The following is a 24133-nucleotide window of genomic DNA, read 5'->3' on the forward strand; positions in this document are numbered from 1 at the left end:
GTCTGCAGCGTCCCACTCCACAATCACACAGTTAATGGGGGATAGAGAAAAAAAAGATTTACAGTACAAGGACTGCAAAAAAAAACTGAATGTCGGTTCACTTGAGTTCCAGAGTCCCAAAGTTAGAGTCCAGTGAGGATTTCTTTCATGTTCAGCTGGTTGGTTGGGTAGTAATGATGTTACAAAGTGAAGTTGGCTCACAGACATTGGCCGGAACTCTACCACCTTGCCCAAATCAGCGTGGGTGAGGGTCCAACAACGGAAATCTCCGTTGACTCGGGTGGGGGATTTCCAGTCTCGCCCGAGCAAGACCATAAAATCCCTCCTATTGAGTTGGTTCTGTAGACAATGGTACAAAATCTTTCATCTTAGGTTGGATGGGCCACTTGCCCTGTTTAGACTGAACTGGCTTCTTTGTGGCTTGCCAGTTGGATGGTAAAACAACAAACTGGGCGTGCAGCCCAGAAATGCGATATTAAACTGTTCCAAGGGTCAAAGTCATGTTAACTTCCTTCTCCACAATGACATTCATTCAGAGTCTGGAATTGGGTTTTTTTCAGGACTGATAATGTCTCAGCTATTACCTGTTGAAAGGAGTGCCATTTATATTAAGCGTCTGGGATTATGGAAGCCATTGTTTCAGTAGATCCTCTGAATAAGGTTGACTTATCAAATGCAAATCCTGTAGCTCCCTTTGAAATCAGTCTGAACAGTCTCAGGTTGCCTGTAAGTTGCTCCCTCAGCATAACAAGTTGTGATATTCCAGAAAGGGGGGAAAACATCCAGTTTAAAAATACAAAATAGCAACAAAGTTAAAGTTTTTAAATATACAGCGGGTTGGATTTTTCTTCCATGTCAGAGGAACTGAACACAACAGTTAGAAAGTTCTCATGGATTAGAAATGTTTGTCTGCATTTGCTCAGGGTTCAGAGATGAGTGCAAAAGATAAAACATACCTGGGAAAATAGAAGTAAAAGAATTGAATAATGAGTCAAGGAAGACAATCTGATCATTAACAGCGAGCACTCGTGATGAGGGTGGTGCCTAAATCACACATGAAGTGTAGCCGCAGCAGTTTCTCTTCTGAAAATGCATTCTCCTTCTCTCAAATCCAAGGGCACCATTGTCTACCCATTCCACTTGACACAGCCTACCCTCCCAACCTGAGCAGAATTTCTACTTTGGCTGCAGCAAGAGACACAGCAGGTGTAATGGTTTAGAAATGAAGTTGGAAACAAAAATCTTGTAACACAGAAAAGTCAATCTAAACCATAAAAATTAATGCAACAAAAATAAACTAAAGGTAAGATGGTATGAATAGCAAAAGAAAACTAACTTGCCAAGCACAAATGAGAAAGCTGTCAGTTCCGATGGCAAGGAAGCCTCAAGTTCAGGTGAATAACCAGTTAAAATGAAATTGGTCATTATAGTGAGGCTATGCCAAACGTCCATCTCTGAAAGTGCAACAATTTTCTTTGCTGTAAAATACAGCTTGTTTGAATCAGTTACAATAATTTGGTGAGCCAAAAGCAAAATACTACGCGTGTGGAAAATCTGAAATAAGAACAGAAAATATTGGAAATACTCAACAGGTCTGGCAGCATCTCTAGAGAGAAATAGGGTTAACGTTAATTCTGTTTCTCAGTTGCTGCCAGATCTGCTATGTTTCACATTTCTTATTACACTAGTTTTGTGACTCTGATTGCCCCAGTAAATCTTCATCTTGCCTAAAGTATCTTGTGTTCATGTAATTTCTTAGACATCCAAATCTACACCCAGCTTGCCCTGAATTCCATGCTTGAATCCCTCCAATCTGGTTTATGCTCTGCCATCATATGAAACTAGCTCTTATCAAAATCACAAATAATATGCCATGTGGCTGACAAAGGTAAACTATGCCTCTTCATCCTTCTTGACCTGTCTGCATCCTTTGACGTTTTTCAACTACACCATCCTCCTTGAAAAACTTTTCACACTTGTGCAACTGGTAGGACTTCTCTTGCTTATCTTATTCTTATCTATCCAACTGTAACCAGAGAATCACTTGAAATGGCATCTCTTTTCACTCCTGCACCCCTACCTCTGATGTTAGGCAAGGATAGAGTCTTCATCAGCTGAAAACAGAGCATCAGTTTCAACATGTACGTTTGTGATACCACACTCCCTCTATCTCACCACTATCTTTCCCAACCCTTACATAGTTTCTAAGTTGTCATGCTACTTATCCAACTTGCAAAAGTGGATGAGCTGAAAATTCCTCCAGCTGAATTTTGAGAAGACTGAAGCCACTGTCTTCAATCCCTGCTACAAATTCAATTTCTGAGCCATCAACTCCATCCCTCTCCCTGGCAGCTGTCTAAGGCTCAACCACACTGTCCATGACCTTGCAGTCTTACTTGACCCCAGGATGAGCATCTGATCTCATCTCAGCTCTCACTTGACACCATTATCCATGCCTTTGTTAATTCTAGCCTTGCCTATTCCAAAACACTCTAGACCAGCCTCCCATGTTCTACCCTCCATAAACTTAAGGTCATCCAAAACTCTGCTGCCCATGTCTTAACTTACACCAAATTCCATTGACCTTTCACCCTTGTGCTCAATGACCTACAATGGTTCCTGGTTAAGCAGTGGCTCAATTTTAATTGCCTCACCCTTGTTTTCAACTCCTTCCAAGGTCTCTTCCTCCCTGTCTCTGTAATCTCCTCCAGCTCTAGAACCCTCCAAGATCTCTGTGCCTTTATAATTTTAATCTCTTGAACATCTGCAATTTTAATTGCTCCACTATTGATGGCTATGCCTTAAGCTGCCACTGCACTATGCTCTGGTATCCCCTTCCTGAACCTCTCTATCTGTTCGCTTAAGACTCCTTAAAATGTAATATTGGGACCAAAGACTCATCTGCTGTCCTAATATTTTTGTTTTATAATGCTTGTTAGAAGTACCTTGATGTTCTTGATGTTCGATTACATTAAGGGTGCTATATGGATATAAATTGTTTGTTTCTATAGCTATCAACCTGTTAACACACATTGGTTGAATGATCTGGATTAAAGATGTGGTCATAGGTATATCTCACTGGTTGCTAACGGGTGTACGCACAAATAGAGTTTTTCAGTTCCTGATTCAGTTGTTTTTATAATGTATTGAATGCCTGCTCATTCACAAAATCTGCATATTTGTTCACTGTACTAATGCAATAAAGCAGTTTTAAATAAAAGACACGGTTGGCTTCTTATGTTTTAAGTTTAACTTTAATCTTCAATATACAGGAGGAGGTCAGAGCTGATTATTATATAGTCTCAGCTGATGAGAAATTTGCTTTTCTGGAAAGTAATTATTCAAAGGTAAGACATGACATTTCAAAAAAACATTTATTATTGTTTTACAAATAGTCTTGAGTATTGCTGAAAAAGGCATTTAGTCAAAGCTTTTTGTCTTGCACTCATCAGGACAATCACAAGAATACCAATGTCAGGGCAAGCAGCAACGTTATACTATATGAGAAGAGAGTGCTGATTGATTGGCAAGCGGACTCTGATTGGTAGAGGCGCTGCCACGGAGACAGTACCAGTGACAGTTAACTGTCAAGCATTGTTTGAAAACTTATATCAGACAGCTTGGCTCTGATTGGTCAAGGTATTGCCTTGAGGGATGAACCAGCGAATGAAGATCACATGTTTTGGTTAGCTGAAACTGGTGCAAAGTGTGTACATGTTCCTTCTGTCGGCAAAGAACAGGGCCCTGAGTAATTATATATATAGTTTCCGGTGCACAAAAATGTATCGCACATGGGTGAGCTTAAAGTTTATCTTATCTCTTACCCTATTTCCAAAATGACTGACCATTCAACTTACCATCCTTACTTATATTAGCTAATATTGTAAATGGTTCCCCCTCCTCAGGTACCATCCTCCCTTTTCAAATCTGCCTTAATCTTCCAACAAACATCTCACCTTTGATCCTGATGTCCTTGCAAATTACTAGCCTAACTCCAACCTTTATTTCCTCAACAAATTTCTTGCACCCTCCCAAATCTGTGTCCACCTTTCTAGCAACTTCATTTCTGAACATCTGCAATCTGGTTTCTACCTGTAATACACCACTGAATAATCCCTAATCAGATTCACAGATTACATCTAATTTGACCAAAACCATAATGCCCTATCCTGCTTCATCCTTCCTGATCTGTCTGCAGGCGTTTATGTGGTTGATAACACCATCTTCCTCTCCATCTCTCTATTCAGCAGAGCAGAACTGTTCTCACCAGGTTCTACTCAAACCAATTCAATCATAGCCAGAAAATCCCTTGTAATATTTCCCCTTGCATTTTCTGCATCGCAAGCACTCGAAAGATCTATTGTTTGCTCCTTCCTATTTCGTATCCCCTGGCAACTTTATCGAAAAATGAAACAGATTTCATCCGTACACTTCAATACCCAATCCCTTTGTGTTGTCAGTCTGCTTGTCCGACATCCTCTCCTGGGTGAGCAGAAATTTCCTCTAGTTCAACATTGGGAAAACAAAAGTCATTGGCCGGAATTTTACTGGCCCGCCCGTCACAGGAATGGAAGCAGGTGGGATTTTACAGTTTCGAGACAAACGAGACCATAAAATTCCACCCATTATCTTCAGCCCTCACTACAAACTTCATTCCTTTGCCACCTTTCTCCCTGGTCATTGCTTCAGCCTGATTGAGACTGTTTGCAGCCTTGGCATTCTATCTGAGCCTGAACTGAGTTTCCAACTCTGTGTCCATTTTATCACAAAGGTGATTTACTAACAACTTTGTAACATCACCTACTTCCACTTGGTCCTCCTCCTGCTGAGCCCCCCTCATCCATTCTTTTGTTACCTGCAGATTTAAGCATTCCATTGCTCTTCTGATTGATCTCTCATTCCTAGCCACCATATACTTTAGCTCATTCAAAACTTTGGTGATCAGCACTAACTGGTCTGTCCCCCCACCCCAGCCCTCCCCCCATTCCCAGGCCCCAGTCTACCAAAGCATCAATTAGAACTTCTCATCCACATGTTCACATCACTTCATGGTCTCACCCGTCTATTCCCCAAGCCCTGGAGTCCTTTGAGAAGTCTTCATTCCTCCAATTGTGGTCCATGTGTATCCCCATTTTGTCCATCATTGGTGGCTGCAACTTCAGCCTAAAGCGTTAGGCTTTGGAATTCCTTTCATTAACCTCTCAGCCTCTTTTTCCTCCTTTAAGATGTCCCTTAATACCTCTGCTTTTGATGTAACCTTTGGTCACCTGTTCCAATGTCTTCTTCTTCGGCTCAATGTAAATCTTTGTCTGACTAAGCACTTGTGATGTGGCTTTAAATTTTTTACTACGTTAAGGGCCCCATTTTATCATTTTAATTCTCAGTGCTGGGCGGACTTGAAACTGGGAGTGTTTCAGATCCGACTTTTAGACCCGTTCTCAGGCACCCCCACCAGGCGCCTGTAAAAATATCAGCGATTCCGAATCGCACTGCAAAAGCCTGTGGGCGGGGCTTATCGCACCCAAAACGCTGCAGCTCCAATCGGAGTCTTCAACTGCGCATGCGCAGTAAAAAGATAGAAAAATGCTCCCCTGCCACATAGCTCCTGGGAGGATAAAGCCTCCACCCTGGTCCTCACAGACATTGCCCCACCCCCATAACATTACTGTCCCCCTTATCCCCCCCACCCCCCACTATTCAGACCGATCACGACCCCCTGCCCCCCTCCCCCTCACCGATCACACGCAGAGTGTCAGCGGATGCCCCCTTCCTCCCCACCAATCGCACGCAGGGTGGCAGTGAACCCCCCTTCCCCCCCCACCAATCACATGCAGAGTGGCAACGAACCTCCCTGCCCTCCCCACCCCGCTCACCTGCCCCCCCCCACCAGAGAGCCATCTGACTTGCCTCTCTCCCCGCCCCGACCAGAGAACCATCTGACCCACCTCCTTCCCCCCCCCACCAGAGAGCGATCTGACCCGCCTCCCCCCCCCCCCCCTCCACCACCACAGAGAGCCATTTACCCACCTCTCTCCCCACCCCCCACCACCGCTCTGAGTCAGAGAGACGCTGGAAGCTCTGAATTTAACTCCTCAGAAGCTGGAGCGCCTGAATCGGACCTTTACGGACCATGTCTGTTTCGTGCTGAATCTGGGTGAACGCAGTGGTAAAGGGGGAAGTGCTGGTAAAGTTGGGCTTCCAGCCCATTAATTCAATTTAAATGCATTCAAGTGCATTTAAATTGCCATCATGCCCGTTTTGGGTGCAGTCCCGATCGCAGCCATTTTCAGCCATTGGTAAAGGGGGAACGGGCGCGGAGGCGGTTGCGGATCACGCTACTCGCCTCACGCCCGACTTTACCAAGTTTTCACGCCCGAAAAATGGGCGCAACTTGATGGTAAAATCGGGCCCTAAAAGTACTTTGTTATGGAATTTCTTATATACTGATGCTTTCTTTTAATTTCTTCACAGCTATGGAGACATTCTTTCACCGCTTCATATTCTATTTTTGATTTGAAATCTAGGTTAGTAATCTTTGAATAAAGACATTGAGCATTGTTTTCTTTATTATTTTTTATGCGTCATGCAAAAATATATCAATTTCCTTCTTTTAAAATCTTTTCTTCCACAGAGTATTTGTCACGAACACAAATCTCCCTCAGGAAATCCAGTACATATCATGGGCTCCAGTGGGTCACGTCTCGGTTAGTTGAATGTATTTAACCATGTTTATCAAAGTTGAATGGGTGCAACTTTAATATTAATCAAAATTAATCATTAAGCATTCAGATTAATTGATACGTTGGCTTTCATTGCGAGAGGTTTCGAGTACAGGAGCAGGAATGTGTTGTTGCAATTATACAGGGCTTTGGTGAGGCCACACCCAGAATATTGTGTGCAGCTTTGCTCTCCTTTTCTGAGGAAGGATGTTCTTGCCCTCGAGGGAGTGCAGCGAAGGTTTACCAGACCGATTCCAGGGTTGGCGGGACTGATGTATGACGAGAGATTGACTAGGTTAGGATTGTTTTTGCTGGAGTTCAGATAAATGAGGGGGGATCTCATAGAGATTTATAAAATTCTAACAGGACTAGACAGGATAGATACAGGGAGGATGTTCCCGATGGTGGAGGAGTCCAGAACCAGGATGGTCTGAGGATTCAGGGTAGACCATCTAGGATGGAGATGAGGCAACATTTCTTCACCCAAAGAGTGTTGAGCCTGTGGAATTCATTACCACTGGTAGTACTTGATGCCAAAACATTAAGTGTATTCAAGAGGCGGGCTAGATATAGCACTTGGGGTGAATGGGATCAAAGGTTATGGGGAGAAAGCAGGATTAGGCTATTGAGTTAGATGATCAGCCATAATTGTGATGAATGGTGGAGCAGGCTCGAAGGGCCAAATGGCCTCCTCCTGCTCCTATCTTCTATGTTTCTATGTATGGAAACCGATGCAATGTTGAATGTATTAAAAATCTGTAACATAGAACATTTCATGATATTTGTATTCATAAAAAAGATCAAATTTGTAATTATTTGCAAGTTACCACTTCTGGTATTTGTGTTGGATTTTTGAGGTTGCATAGTGGCACACTGGTTAGCATTGCTGCCTCATAGTGCCAGGGACCGGGTTCAATTCCGGCCTTGGGTGACGCCTCTGTGGGGTCTGCGTGGGTTTCCTTCAGGTGCCTTGGTTTTCTCCCACAGTGCAAAGATGTGTAGGATAGGTGGATTAGCCATGGTAAATGCATGCAGTTATGGGGATCAGGTGGGGGGGTGGTTCATTGTAGGGATTCTGTGGTTCCATGAATTCTATCTATGGAGATGGGATGCTGGAATAATGGTGGACTTGTGAATTATTTATTATCCAAAGCATTAATATAACTTCTAAACATCATTTTAACATGAATCTCTTCTTCCCTCTAGGTTTATGTTTGGAATTATGATATTTATTTAAAAACTAATTCCACAAGCCTTCCTAAACGTTTAACAACCAATGGAGAGAAAAATAAAATTTACAATGGGATCCCTGACTGGCTTTATGAGGGTAAGCTAATATATATGACTTTTATACTTAATAACATTGAGGTTATTTCTCAGAAACCCACTGCAGATTGCACGGAAAATCTCGCCCCTTATCTTCTTCACAACTTACTTTCCTGTCTATTGTTGTGTTATCAAATTTAGCAAGAATACGTTCAGCCCCTTCATCCAAATATTTGTCCCTTTCATCCACCTTGAGCTCTATTGCAACCCTGCAGGGGACCGAGGACAGTGAGGCCAGAATAGGAGCAAGGTGGAAAATTAAAATGACAGATGACCCCAAGCTTGCAAAGATGTGTAGGTTAGGTGGATTGGTTACAGTAAATTGGCCCTTAGTGTCTAAGGATGTGTAGGTTAGATGGATTAACCATGCGCATTTGTTACTCATCTATTACTTAGGTGATTTACAGTCACAATTCTACAATATTTAGCTTCAATTGCTGTTAGATAATCAAAATACATTCTGTTGTCATAATTGTTTATGCAGTGTTTGAAATGATCAGAAACCAAAGTTGTATCTTTTTATTTTCCACAGAGGAAATGCTATCCTCAAATAACGCGATCTGGTGGTCACCAAACGGAAGGTATATAGCTTATGGACAATTCAATGATACTCAGGTTCCACTTATAGAGTATTCATTTTATGGTGATGGGCAGTACCCAGAAACAATAAAGATTCCATACCCTAAGGTAAAATTCCATATACCAATATCTGCACAAAAATGTTTTTCAAAAGTAATATTATACAACTACAGGGAAATTCTTACTCGTGCTCCTGGCCAAAACTGCCTGCAACTGTGATGGGGATTGTCAGAAAATCCAGGCAGTGATGTCTAAGACTGCTAACATTTCCTTCCCCAGTCCTAACCAGAACTGCTGCTGGTCACTAATTGCTCAGCAATCTACCTCCCCACCTTCCCATCCCAACACGACTCCCACAACATGGCACTGTGTCATAGTGGTTAGCACTGTTGCCTCACAGCGCCAGGGATTCGGGTTCATTTCCGGCCTCGGGTCACCATCTGTGTGGAGTTTGCACATTCTCCCCATGTCTGCGTGGGTTTCCTCCGAGTGCTTCAGTTTCCTCCCACAGTCCAAAGATGTGCGGGTTAGGTTGATTGGCCATGCTAAATTGACCCTTGTGTCAGGGGGATTAGGAGGGTAAATTTGTGAGGTTATGGGAATAGGGCCTGTGTGGGATTGTGGTCGGTGCAGACACAATGGGCCAAATGGCCTCCTTCTGCACTGTAGTGATTGTATGATTCTATGATACATCCCTTGTACAAACCATTGCATTTAAATAGCTGTGGAGAGTTGGGGATAGACCCAGATTCTCCATTAAGGAGAAAAGATTATGTAGTGTTCCCCACTGAACACCTTAAGAAGGCCTCAATCTCAGTCAAGATTTTGGGTGGAATCTTCTGCTCTCCCCCTTGGTGAGGTTGGTAGCAAGGGTGGGTGGCATTTAATCAGGCAAGAGGCTCAGCTCCATCATTGAGGATGGGGATATTTGTGGAGCCTCCTCCTCCAGTGAGATATGGCTGGACTGCAGAGCTCATTTCTTGTCCCTTGATTGTGGGATTGCTTAGCCCTGTCTATTATTTGCTGATTATGCTATTTAGCACACAAGTAGTCCTGTTTTGTAGCTTCACCAGCTTGACTCCTCCATTTTAGGTATACCTGGTGTTGCTCCCAGCATGCTCTCCTGCACTCTACAATGAACCAAGTTTAATCCCCTAGCTTGGTGGTAATGGTGGAGTGGGGGATATGCCAGAGCATGAGGTCATAGGTTGTGGTTGAATACAATTCGGCTGCTGCTGATGGCCCTCAGCACCTCATGGATGCCCAGTTTTGAGCTGTTAGATTTGTTCGAAGTCTATCCCATTTAGCACAGTGTAATGGCACACAACATGATGGAGGGTATCCTCAATGTGAAGATTGGACTTCAACTCCACAAGGACAATGCAGTGGTCAGTCCTACTGATATTGTCATGGACAGATACATCTGCGGCAGGCAGGTTGGTGAGGATGAGATCAAGATTTTTTTCCCCTCTTGTTGCTTCCCTCACCACCTGCCACAGTCCCAATCCAGCAGCTTTGTCCCTTAGGATCCAACTAGCTCAGTCTGTGCTTGTGCTACAGAGCCATGCTTGGTAATTGACATTGAAACCCTCAACCCAGTGTACATTCTGCACTCCTGCCACCCTCAGTGCTTCCTCCAAGTGGTTTTCTACACGGAGGAGTGCTTAAGCTGAGGGAGAACGGTATGTGGTAATCAACGGTAGTTTTCCTCGTCCATATTTGACTTGGTGCCATGAGATTTCATAGGTCCAGAGTCAATGTTCAGGAATCCCAGGGCAACACCCCCCCAACTGTATACCACTGTGCTCACCACCTCTGTTGCGTGGGATGTACTATAGATTGCAGCACCACAGTTTAACCAGCCTCTGATTGGCCAGCAGCTCTCAGTGGGGGAAGAGGGAGAGAGGGAACTTCCACCCAGGACATACTCAGTATTGGTGATAGTGGTGTCTGGGACGTTATGTGTAAGGTATGATTCTGTGAATATGATCATTTCAGATTGTTGCTTGACCAGTCTGCTCTCCCCATTTTGGCACAAGCCCCCAGATGTTAGTAAGGTAGGGAGCACTACAAAACCTTTCTCTTTATTGGAGAATCTGGGCTCAGGAGGTATTTCAGGGTGAATTGGGCATAATCTGTGGCTTGAAACCCAAAATTCATGTGGAATTAGAAGCTGCACCAAAATTTTATAGAGCCAGACCTATGCCTTATTCATTGCATGAGAAGGTGGAGACTGAACTTCGGCAATTAGAAGATTTAGGCATCATAAAACCTGTGCAAGTTGTGGAGCGAGCAACACCCATTGTGCCAGTAGTCAAACCAGGTAAAACCATACAAACATGCGGAGACGACAAAGTAACAGTAAACCAGGCAGCAAAATTAGACAGGTACCCTATACATAAAATAGAGGACTTGTACGCAAAGTTGGCTAGGGGGTCTAACAATGAATCATACATACCAGCAGCTGGAACTGGATGACGCTTCCAGGGAATTTGTCACTGTTAATGCACATGAGGCCTGTACTAGTTCACCAGATTGCCATTTGGAGTCTCATCTGCAATTTTTCAACATGTAATGGAGAACCTTTTGCGAAATTTGCCTAAAGTAGTCATTTACTTGGATGATGTGCTAATCACGGGGACCACAGAAGAGGAGCACCAAGTTAACTTGGAGGAGGTTTTAAAAGATTCCCAAAAAACCAGAGTCAGACTAACGAGAGAGAAGCGTACTTTTTTGGTGAAGGAGGCAATTTATTTGGGCTTTACAATGGATGCACAGGGATTGCATCCGATGGAAGTTAAAGTTAGGGCATGAAAGAAGCACCATCCCCGAAGAATATATTCGAACTAAAGTCCTTCCTTGGGATGGTAAATTATTATGGGAGATTCATTCCAAACTTGTCCATGATTCTGGCATACCTGCATGCATTATTAAAAAAACCCACCAAAGATGGGACTGGAAAATGCAGCAAAAAGCAGCCTTCAGACAAGTGAAGCCTTACAATCAACCTGCCTTTAGTCCACTTCAATCCTTCTAAATAAATCTCGCTCACTTGTGATGCATCTCTTTATGGAACTGGAGCTGTTCTGTCACATAAAATGAATGAGGGTCAGAAAAGCCCATTGGCTATGATTCAGGGACCCAGAGAAGGATACAGAGAAGGCATATTCACAGATCGAGAAAGTGGGTTTGGCTGTCATCTTCAGGATACAAAATTCCACCAATATGTTTATCGGCAGCATTTTACCGTAATCACTGATCATAAACCTTGACTAGGACTGTTCAGAGAAGGAAAGACAATCCCTCAAATAGAGTCTGCAAGGATACAGCATTGAGTTTTATTGTTGGCTGCCTATGAATACACCAAATAAACCTGTTGGACTTTAACCTGGTGTTGTTAAACTCCTTACTATGAATACACCGCCCAGGGACACAGATACCAAATGCAGATGCTTTGAGCCGTCTCCCATTGCCGGGAAGTAAATCATCCCACCAGTGCCACAAGAAATTATCTTAGCCTTGAATTTTCTCGATTACCTGTATCTGCGCCGCAGATCAAATACTGGACTCAAAGAGATCCAATATTATCCACAGTAAAACACATGATCCTTCATGGCTGCCATTATGATAGAATGTCTGAACAGATAAAACTCTTTCAAACAAGGAAGGATGAACAGAGCTGTGAAGTTGACATCCTTCTGTGGGGAGCGAGGGTGTTCATCCCCATGCCTGGCAAGAAGTTGTTATTTGAGGAAATACACAGCACCCACCCGGGTACGTCCAAGATGTAGATGTTGGCTTGGTGGCCTGGGATAGATGCAGACAGAGAGCATGGTTAAGCAGTGTCACCAATGCCAGGTGCAACAAAAGTTACCTCCCGCAGTCCGGTTGCACCCTTGGGAATGGCCAGGTCAGCCAAGGGTGAGACTTCACGTGGATTTTATAGACCCATTTATGGGTACTGTATTCCTCCTTATAGTGGATGCATATTCAAAATGGCTGGATATTAATGAAATGAAGTCCACAACTTCTTTTGCATCAGTGGAAATGTTAAGATAAAGCTTTGCCATGCATGGGTTACCAGATGTATTGGTTTCAGACAATGGAACAGCACTTACCAGTGAGGAGTTCCAACATTTCATGTCATCAAGTGGCAGCAAGCATGTATGTACTGCACCTTACCACCCCTCATCTAATGAACTAATTGGCTGGGCAAACCTTTAAGGCAGCCATGAAAAAGCAACCACCAGCATCCCTGCAGACAAGCTAGCACGTTTTCTGATTAACTATCAGACAAAGCCATACATGACCACTGAAGTAACTCCTGCCAGGTTGCTGATGGGTAGGTGTATGAAGTTGGACCTGGTGTTTTCCAATTTGGCAGGGAGGGTGGAGGCAAAATGTTCAAAAGATTCAACAAGAGATGAGAGGATATTTGACGTGGATGATCTAATATTTATCAAAGATTTTGGGAATGGTCTGAGTTGGGTCCAAGGTGTTGTCATGGCCAAAACAGGCCCAGTATCATATGAGGTGGAAGTTCAAGATAAAATCCCGAAAAGGCATTTGGATCACTTGAGAAGAAGGAAGTCGCACAGATAACCAGTGAGGCAGTCTGCTCCGATTCTACCCTTCAGTAGCATTGCTGCCTCACAGCTACAGAGACCTGGGTTCAATTCCTGGTTTGGGTCACTGTTTGTGCGAAGTCTGCATGTTTTCCCATGTCTGTGTGAGTTTCCTCCGGGTGCTCCGGTTTCCTCACACAGTCCAAAAGATGTGCTGGTTAGGTGCATTGGCCATGCTAAATTCTCCCTCAGTGTATCCGAACAGGCGCCGGAATGTGGTGACTAGGGGATTTTCACAGTAACTTCATTGCAGTGTTAATGTAAGCCTACTTGTGACACTAATAAATGAACTTAACTTAAGCAAGTCAACCTCAGGAAGGGCCAAGTAATGTTCCTGTGGGAACGGAAGATGTAATAAGCACAGATTCACCTTTACAAGTTGAGCGTCCAATTTCTGAAAGTCAAACGGATGCTGCCTCTGCTGTGGAGAGACCACATGCTGAACTACATCGCTCCCAGAGGAAGAGAATGTCCCCTGACAGGCTGAGCTTATGATGGACTGTGTTTATTGGTACTTTATTGTAAATAGTTTGTCTTTTGTTTGTATATAGCAATAAGAGACTTAAGAGGGGGAGGAATATAGTAATGAGCCCCTTTTAGGGGCAAGGCTTTGGGGTCATGTGACCCAATTGGCCAATTGGGCCAAAGTGTGCCAATCCTGGGGTGAGCATGGACTTTCCCAGTCAGTCTGAGACTGGAGTCGAAGTAGTAAGTGGCACATTTCTTGCACTCTGTACATAGTTTATTTGTTACAATAAATATTTAGTTACTAAACATGGCGGTCGCTAATCCTTTGAGGTCTCACACAATATTTATTTTTCTTCAAACTAGGCTGGTGCAATTGCTCCCACAGTGAAGGTATTTGTTGTAGATGTCAAGAACTTAACGTCAAATGAAATTATACCCCCGGAAGATTTCAGTTCCAGGTATACCTTTTCTTTCATTTACTCTCTTTTATCCGCTTATCTATCATTCTTTAATCAGTACTGGTGGTAAATATCTGAAAGCTCTTTATCTGTGATGGGTATGGCTGTCACTGGACGATTGGAAGAAGTCTGCTCACTTTTCTCTACTTGTGGTTGAGTTGCATGTGGTGATTGTCCTTGTCAAGGAGATACCAATGGTAAAGGGTAGCTTGAGAGGCTGCTGCACTGGTATCAGTGCAGTGGAAGCTTCTAGAACTGAGCCTTGCTGCACAGATGGTCCTTCAGTCAGAGGGGTCAACAGTGTCAAAGATGATGATGATGGCCCCAGAAGGGTGGCCTCCTCTCCTCAACCTCCTCGGTGACAGCCTCAGCCCTTGGCCGCACTTTGGATGGTTGGAGGTAAGCACCAGCTGGGGTGGAACTGAAATCCCCACCAAACACCTCTGCACCACCACTGACTCCGGGTTCTGATGTGGCATGGACCCTGTGTGTTTCGGTGTGCAGTTCCTGCAAGCTCTCCAAGTGCTGCTGTGTATAGCTTTCCATAAGATTGCTACTCTGTCAGAGGACCTCATGTGATCATAGCCCTGAGCTAGGATGGGAGGCACGGTGGCACAGTGGTTAGCACTGCTGCCTCACAGCGCCAGGGACCCGGGTTCGATTCCCGACTTGGGTCACTGTGCGGTGTCTGCATGTTCTCGCTGTGTCTGTGTGGGTTTCCTCCAGGAATATTCACAGCTGGGACAGAAAATGTCTGTCAACTTTGGGCTGGAATTTCTGGACCGAGGCAGACAGAACTGGAAAATCTCACTTTTTGGACAGAATTTTCCCTTTATTTGGCAGAAGGCAACAGGGGCGGGAAAAGCGGCATTGAAGCTGTCAGCACCAATGGTATCTTTCTCTGCCGTATCATTGGCACATTGAGAAAAAAGTCAAGGGGCAGGTCGCACAATGTCATGCTGGTGGGATGGGCTCAATGCAGCAACTTCCGCTTCTGAAAGGTCGGGGAGACATTTTTAATTAACACAATTTTTAAAGTTGCACAAAATTTCATATGGAACCTCCACTGCATGTAACCGCCCTGCACTGCCCCTTGGCACTTGGGTTCTGCTGAAGGAGTGCCCGGGCATGACCCTGTCCCTCCTGCGCGATGCATTCACCTGTGCTCTTCCGAGAGGTCTGCCCGTCAGATACATGCTGTTGGAGACCAGTCATAATTCATGCTGGTGTACTGTTCCGCTGACATAAATAGATTTCTTTTGGGGGTGGGGGTGGGGTGGGGGTGGGGGGGGGGGGGGCCTTGGTGGCAGTGGGAGGTGGTGGTGGAGGGATGATTCAGGCATTGAGGCCTGTTAATGTGATGAAAAATGTATTACGTTGATGTTCCTGACATTGAACGGTGGGAGTTTGGCATCTCACAAGAATATCCGCTCCTGTCGCCAATCCCACCCAACAAGAATTTGTCCCATAATAGGGTCAATTCCTTTTTAATTGACGGCAGACACATTTCTGACTCTTGCGTGCGCTCGCCGACTGAAATGTCGTGCAACGACATTAGAATATGTGCCCTAAACCTTCTTTCACTATTTCATGTATTTCCGATTGGACGTGCACCTTCCCGAGCAACGTAAAATTCTCTTTGTTGTTATAAATATTCACAAAATGTGTTAGTTTGTAATGAATGGAATTTTTTAGCCAGTATCTATAGGCATATCTTTAGGCATAACAATAGGTTTCGTGGTGGGAGATACAGGAAGGATATCAGAGGTAGGTTCTTTACGCAGAGAGTGGTTGGGGTGTGGAATGGACTGCCTGCAGTGATAGTGGAGTCAGACACTTTAGGAACATTTAAGCGGTTATTGGATCGGCACATGGAGCACACCAGGATGATAGGGAGTGGGATAGCTTGATCTTGGTTTCAGATAAAGCTCGGCACAACATCGTGGGCCGAAGACCTGTTCTGTGCTGTACTGTTCTATGTTCTATGTTCTATCATTATTCATGGAGAAGAAATTTTGGGCCCAAGGTTTACAGGCCCGACAAAGACTGTAAAGTTCTCTGCTGGCCTTCACACCAACCTCCCACCCACCCCTAACTTGTCCTCAATTTTACAGTAGATGGGCAAGGCCTACGGCAACCCACTGCCCTTGCCCCCATTGAGACCCTTAGGTGGTCAATTAATGACGGTCAAGGACAGGGAATGGAGGGGGTTGGTGGAATGCCCACCAGCTCTCCATGTTTGGGGCCTGGGTGGCTCTCTCATTAGCCCCCTTTCCACATCTAGTGTTTCCCCCCCTCTCATATCTTCCCCACCCAAGATGCTCCCTCACTTCCAGGCCTCTCCGTCAAGAGCCTCCACCTCCTCTCCTCAACATTCCTTACCATCTCTGCCACGAGACCCACCACTCTTACTTCCACTCTGGTTCTAGAATTTAAAATTGGGGGATTGCCTTTTTGACAATTCTGCCTTGGGGTCGATGGGTCACTTAAATTAATTTGTAGGTAATAGCAATTGCTTATCAAAAATAACTTTAACATTTATCATATAAAATGTTTCAATATTCAATGTGATTTTCACTTAAACTGTGTAATAAGTCCTTGGAGGCAGAAGCCCCTTCACCAAAATCCCTTTATTTACAAATCTGACAACAGCATATCGAGTGCTTTCAATTAGCAGTCTACACAAGGAGTGCCAGAGGAACTGACACACCTGGTTAAATACAGAACATGGGCTCCCTGATTGGCCCATCAATTTGGCCCTTAACCAGGGAGTTCATATTCTAACAGGCCCACCTCAATTGCCTGATTAAAGTAATTACTAACTGGCTGATTTTAAAATTTGTATATCAGTTTCTGTTTTATTAACCTTTTCAGTGAATATTACCTAAGTTTAATAAAATGGGTAACAGATGAACGAATTGCTGTCCAATGGATTAACCGAAGACAAAATCATTCGATTGTAACAATCTGTGATTTCAGCAACATGGTTTGGAATTGTTCAAAGGTAACTGGGGTTTCAACCACTATGTTTAAAATATTCTCATATTTACAGTAACTCTTATATTTCAATGCCTCGTCATTCTAAATCATTGTTTATTCTGGATATTTGTTCCACACTAGAATCCTACTTTTTCTGAAAGGAGCGATACAGGATGGATCGGCGTTGTATGTAACACTCTTTAAATTACTTTTTTTCTCTGAAAGTTTATGTATTAAAATTCCTGGGTAGACATTCTTCTTGGGCAGTGGCACTAAATAGGTGATATTGGGTATTTAATTGCATTTGAACTGAATATCTGGCACTATGTATAATCAGCAGTGGATCGAATACCTTCCTTTTTGCACCACTGCACAAGATGAATTTCCACTCCCTCCCCCAGCACCCTTATATCTGCATTCTCTTCTAGTCAACTCACTGCCATCAGTTCTGATACTTATAATGGAAACTGATCCTGTTGGTTTGATTTATTATTGTCACATGGTTAACATACAGTGAAAAGTATTGTTTCTTGCGTGCTATGCAAAGCATACCGTTCATAGAGAAGGAAACGAGAGAGTGCAGAATGTAGTGTTACAGTCATAGCTAGGGTATAGAGAAAGAATTACATTCTTCAGTCAGTGGGTATATTGAAGTGCTGCTAATAACACTCATTTCAGTGTGATAACTTTACACAGGCAGTCTGCAATAACAATACGTGTTAGGGCTTTTTAATGGTAATATGAAAATTTAAGGACAGAGAGTGAGAGTCAGTGCAATTTGGTTCAAAAAACCATTTCAGCTGTTTTTCAGCTTATACCTTTTAGCCAATTATCTTTTGGTAAGGATCAAGGGAAGATCAAGGGTGGGACATTCCGGCCATTCATGCCAGCAGGAACTTCAGATCCCGCTGATGGTGACCCCCTGTCGCGGCTTCCCTGGCAACAGATGGTGCAAACAATGGGAAGTCTGGTTGACAGCGATGGGACCGGACAATCCTGTTGCCAGCCAGTGGCGGGCCGTCTCTGCCATCGCCAAACACACTGCAGGTGGGTGCGGAAAATCCTGCCCTTTCTATCTGTTCCTAACCTGAGGAAGTACCCTTACATTGTATATGTATACCGTCACATAAGGGACCTTTACAAGTCAAAACAAAGAGTTGGCAAGAGCTCTGTGGAAGCTTAAAACCTTACTCAGTCTAAGCTAACCTATCTCCTTTCAGTTGAATAAGAATAGCTCCGTTTGGAGCTGCAAAATTTTGGATTTCATTTGACCTTTAACCCAGAAGGGTGTGGGCACGCCTCAAATGGAATAACTGTGGAATCTCTTTCGGTACTGGTGTAGCACTGTCACAGATTCAGGCAATCTATCCATTTAGAATGGGGCCCAAAGCCAGAGTGTCTGGGTGGAAGGTGATTTCCCTCCACTGAACTTGAGGCAGTGAAGTGGGACTCTCAGAATCTATGGTCCTTTGGTCTTTAAAATGACTACTGTATCATGTCTGCATACCCTATATCAATTACCATTCACGCTGCACCACCACTGCAAAGGTAAATGGATTACACTTAACCTTAGCTGCAGGGTATATCTTGATTGAGCCTGCCTACAGTCCCAGTAGCTGCACTGCAGCCATTTAACAAGAGCAGCTTTGTGCGTTTGGGATAGGACTTCAGCCCTTCACTCAGGAGGAAGTCCGACTTTAGACCTTAGAGAGCTGTCGGTCAATCGGATTGCCAGCAACCCTGTAGTCCCACTAGTGCGAACTGAGGTGGTAGCCACTGCTGGGACTACAGGCTGTCCCACTAAGCCAAGAAGCCCAGCTAAGTCTAGGGTCACTTGGACCAGGTTCCAGGTTGGCAGGTCCTGGGGATTGGGGGGAGTTCAAGTTGTTTGGGTTGGATGGTTAAAAAATGGGATGAATAAACTGGAGGGGTGGGTACCTTGATTGTGCCAGGTGAACATGGTTCTCCAAACTTACTAGAATCCAGTCCATGCAGCTAAAGCTGATGGGTACCCGACTAGCGATTAAGGAACTTAAAGGATAACTTCATTGGGAATGCAGCTATAGAAAGAACAGCATCAGTGGTAGAAAAGGGGAAAGATGAATTTATGTTGTTAACCCGTGAAATCAAATAATAACCAAAGTGAAGAAAACTTTGAAATACACTTGTTACACTTCAAAGCTGTCAAGATATTTTAAATTATTCAAATCTTTAAAAATAAATTTGTTAAATACTATCATTTCGAATTTCTAATATTTTCATGCTGATTATTTGAAATATTTATAGTTTCAAGCATCGGAGCCTTTCTTTGAAGCAGACAACATTAGTTTCTACAAGGTTATCAGTGACAACGATGGATATAAGCATATCCATAAGGTGGTTGGAAATCCGGTATGTATGCATAAGTCTTTGACAAAACAATTAAACATTTTTATAAGTTTTTCCTAAACTGATTCAGATTAATGGCCCTCACTTTTTCTTTAAAGCATAAAATAACGGCGATTACAACTGGGAAATGGGAGGTCACTAGCATAGTAACCGTGACGAGAGATACCCTGTAAGTATAAAGGGAATATGACAAGAATACTATTTCTAGAATATGCAACACATTGCAAAGATATTGCACCACATAATGCACTATGATCTTTTAATAAATAGAAGTATTTAATTAGAGTCAGTAATATTGCTTTCTAGTGCATGTAGTTTAACATACTGATTAACTTGCTGATTTACATACTCCTGAATATGTAAGTGGTTTGGTATCCATCATCATTGGAACTGATGCAAGTTAACATGTGAATTGGTAGCTGGAACAGTATGGAGTAGTAAGTAAAATATGCATGAAGAACTCTCCTGAAATCCTGTTATTCTTAATAAACCTTTGTTTAGCTTACCAACTATTGTCGTAGTATTTCATAAAATCATAGAATCATAGAATCCCTACAGTGCAGAAGGAGGTCATTTGGCCTATCGAGTCTGCACTAACAGCAATCCCACCCAGGCCCTAACCTTGTAACACCACGTAATCCCCCTGACACTAAAGGATGATCCCACCCAGACCTCTTCCCCGTAACCCCAAGTATTACCCACTAATCCTCCCAACCTACACATCTGACACTAAGGGGCAATTTAGCATGGCCAATCCACCTAACCTGCACAACTTTGGACTGTTTGTGATATGGAGTGATACGTTTGTGCTGATAGCCTGTAGTAATTGGATTGGCACCACTGCACTCTGTCATTGAGGAAGAACCACCACTGATCCCGGGATTCACAGCTAGAAAAAACCATTGCAGCAGTGAAGAAACTGCTTCAGTCATCATGCTATGATCCAACTAAAGAACTATGGCATAGGAGCCATATTGTCACATCGAATGGAGGACGGGTCAGAAAAGCTCACCATTTCAGGAACACTTTCCCAGGCTGAAAAGGGTTACTGCCAGCTGGAGAAAGAAGCACTGTCGGTTGTGTTTGATGTCAACAGGTTTCACCAATACTTACCTGTCCAATCATAAGCCGTTGACAGTGAAGACAAAGCTCTTCCACCTTTAGCTTCAAAGAGAATCCAGCATTGGGCCCTGGCTCGCAGATAACCAATGCAGATGCACCTAGTCATCAATTCCATTACCAAGCAGTCCTGCCAACACACTCATTCCACAGCAGTTAGTGTTGTTGTTAAATTTCTTGGATTCATCATCCGTATATGTTAAACAGATCAAGAATTGAACGAGCAGCGACCCATTACTGTCAGTGGTTAAAGACTTTTTCTTTAACAAAGCTGGGCAGATACAGTTTTGTAAGATGGCCTGCGCTCCTTTTATCAAAGAAGCACCAGATTGAGTTTTTTAAAATTCATTCGTGGGACATGGGCGTCACTGGCTGGCCAGCATTTATTGCCCATCCCTAGCTGCCCGAGGGCAGTTGAGTGTCAACCATATTGCTGTGGCTCTAGAATCACATGTAGGCCAGACCAGGAAAGGACGGCACATTTCCTTCCTTAAAGGGCATTAGTGAACCAGATGGGTTTTTCCAACAATCGACAATGGTTTCATGGTCATCATTAGATTCTTAATTCCAGATTTATTTTATTGAATTCAAATTCCACCAGCTGCTGTGATGGGATTTGAACCCAGGGCCCCAGAACATTAGCTGAGTTTCTGGATTTATAGTCTAGCGATAATACCACTTGGTCGCCACCTCCTCTTGAGTTGCCAGGACACAATCTTGCTCTGGGGTTCCAAAAATCGTTGTCCCTTCCCAGGGCGGAGAGTCAGTTTTGGCAGAGCTCCACAATGCACACCCAGGCACGTCAATGATGAAGATGTTGGCACGTAATTATTTCTGGTGGCCAGGGTTAGACAGTGACATCCAGAACATGGTTAAACAATGTTTCCATTGCCAGCAGCAGCAGAAGCTACCTACTTCAGCTCCTCTTCACCCGTGGGAATAAACCTGGCTGTCTTTGGGTCACATTGACTCTGTAGGACCATTTCTAGGCACCATTCTGCTGTTACTCATCAATGCGCATTCAAAATGGCTTAATGTCTATGAGGTAAAGATGCCAACTTCAGATGCAACTGTTGAGAGTCTGTGCCACTCCTTTAGTATATATGGCTTGCCTGTGATTATTGTCTATGACAATGGAATAGCTTTCATTAGCACAGAGTTTCAGAGGTTCACAGACCTGAATGGCATCTGTCACATAAACACTGTCCCCCGCCATCCTTCAACAAATGGTTTATCTGAAGGAACTGTCCCAGCTTTTAAAACTGGTACGAGGAAGTTGTCTGGAGGCACTTTGGAGTCTTGTTTTTCCAGATTCCTTCTGAGTTACTGGAGAACAACACGGACTACTACTGGTCTCACAGTGGCAGAGCAGCAGATGAAATGCAGCTTGCGTAACATGTCTGGATTTGGTGCTTCCCAATTTTGAGGGGAAGGTGAGAGAGAAGCAAAATGGTCAAAAACTGAACCAACATCAAAAGGGCAGTGCTCATACATTTAAAGTAGGCAACCCTGTGTACATGTATAACTTTGGAATTGGACCATACTGGACTCCAGGAGTCATCATTTCAGAAACTAGTCCATTGTCATTTTGAGTTCACTTTTTTTTGGCACATACAATAATCACCAAGCCAGGTCGTAACTTCCGTCTTGGTTTACTGGAGCTCCCTGAGCCCTCTGCTGAATCTTGTCAGGGGCAGTCTTCAATGATGTGAGCCATTGATTGGGGTGCACCACAGCTGCAGTCTGGATTCCTTGCAAGACCCCACTTGTGCCGATTTGCTGCGTAAAGACCTTGGCCAGTGCGGAAATGGCTGAGGAGTGCCCGATGTTGGCATGGTCAGTTGAAATTGGGTGGCCGGGCTGTAGGATCTGTGATGAGCAAGTGGTTTTTAACGGTGGCATGCTGGTTCCATTCCGGTTGCCACAGGACTTCTGCGGTTATTAAAGTAGTGCACAAACATGTGGATCACATTGAGCAAGAGAATCACCCCAACAATTTTTAAAAATTAATTCAAGGATGTAAGCTTCACTGGCTCAGCTAGCATTCATTCCTTATCCCTAATTGCCCTCGAGAAGGTGGTGTTGAGCTGCTTCTTGAATCGCTGTAGTCCATGTCCTGTAGGTACACCCATAGTGCTGTTAGGGAGGGAGTTCCAGGATTTTGACCCAGCAACAGTGGAGGAATTTCAATATATTTCCAAGCTAGGATGGTGAGTGGCTTGAAGGGGAGCTTCCAAGTGGTGGTGTTCCCATGTATCTGCTGCTCATGTCTTTCTGGATGGTACTGGTCGTGGGTTTGGAAGGTGCTGTCTTAGGAACCTTAGTGAGTTACTTCAGTGTGTCTTTAGGTGGTACACACTGCTGCTATTGTGTGTTGATGGTGGGGGGGACTGAATGTTCTTTGCAGAAGGATTCTCAATCCAGTGGGCTGCTTGATCCTGAATGATGTCGAGCTTATTGAATGTTGTTGGAGCTGCACTTATCCAGGCAAATGGGGAGTATTCCTCCAAACTCCTGACTTGTGTCTTGTTTTTTAAACCCCTTAACTAAAAAATGTAAGTATTTTCAGTCCAAATATTTTGTCTTAAATATCCAGCAGAACATTATATATTCTGTTTTCGAGCATCAGTACTTGGCTTCTTCTTTAATTGTTTTTATTCAAACATTGCTTTTATTCAAATGTTGCCTTTTTATCAAGTTTTCAGAAAATTGTATGTCTATCCTTTCTTTGAGTTCAACAATTGACATTATTTTCAAAGGATTTGACAATTCAAAGCAATATTTGATAGGATAATAAATATCCCATATTATGTATATAATATTGCAGAATAATTGATAGAAATTTAGAGAAAAAGAGATGAATGAGGGTTTCTGAGGTAACTATAAGTAAAGGTTACACAGGTCAGTAACATTTTGAGATTTCCGTTAGTATTTCTGTATCAACATAATAAAAACACAAATCTTCCTTTTGATGTTAATTTCATGGCATTGCCAATAAAGAATGTTCTAGAGTTCCACATGTGTTGATTACATTGTACTCCAATAATCATTATTGACACTTCTTACTTGAAGATGATTTTTAGAATGAATGCATAATCTTCCAGTTCTTGATTATTAATTTTGCAGCTTCATATTCATTATATGTATGTTTGTGTTACAGTTACTACATTAGCAATGAATATGAACAGTATCCCGGGAGAAGAAACTTATACAAGTAAGTTTTAGAAATAATATGTGTATTATTGTTGAAGAATTATACACTGTTACCTCTCCATTCGGAAATGGCCGCGATTCTCCCATTGCAACACGCAACTTTTCTGTCGGGTCACAGTGGGAGACGCGCGTCTGCGGCCTTGAACAGGGATTTGCGCATGTGCCGGGAACACATGCGCATCTCCCAGAGCCGGAGAACAGTCGCCAGTCAGACCACGCTGGAAACCGGCGGGAAGGCAGGTAAGTCATTTAATCTTTT

The 24133-nt window shown here is 43.5% G+C and overlaps 1 protein-coding gene across 9 annotated transcripts in view; it reads left to right on the forward strand.

The window, feature by feature from the left end:
• The window catches only part of fap (fibroblast activation protein, alpha), an 84394-nt gene that overhangs the window by 26496 nt on the left and 33765 nt on the right, over positions 1-24133 (forward strand). For all 9 annotated transcript variants that reach the window (XR_013499524.1, XM_078228263.1, XM_078228258.1 and 6 more), the window contains 11 exons: positions 3273-3347; positions 6472-6524; positions 6632-6704; positions 7926-8046; positions 8578-8732; positions 14081-14175; positions 17050-17179; positions 17296-17340; positions 19441-19545; positions 19641-19711; positions 23822-23875. Coding sequence is in view for 8 of the 9 variants with exons in the window: in XM_078228263.1 (XP_078084389.1) it covers positions 3273-3347; positions 6472-6524; positions 6632-6704; positions 7926-8046; positions 8578-8732; positions 14081-14175; positions 17050-17179; positions 17296-17340; positions 19441-19545; positions 19641-19711; positions 23822-23875 (977 nt within the window). In the remaining variant the exon portion in view is untranslated. The remainder of the gene's footprint in view (positions 1-3272; positions 3348-6471; positions 6525-6631; positions 6705-7925; positions 8047-8577; positions 8733-14080; positions 14176-17049; positions 17180-17295; positions 17341-19440; positions 19546-19640; positions 19712-23821; positions 23876-24133) is intronic.

The sequence above is a fragment of the Mustelus asterias genome, chromosome 14, assembly GCF_964213995.1.
Source record: "Mustelus asterias chromosome 14, sMusAst1.hap1.1, whole genome shotgun sequence".
NCBI lineage: Eukaryota > Metazoa > Chordata > Chondrichthyes > Carcharhiniformes > Triakidae > Mustelus > Mustelus asterias.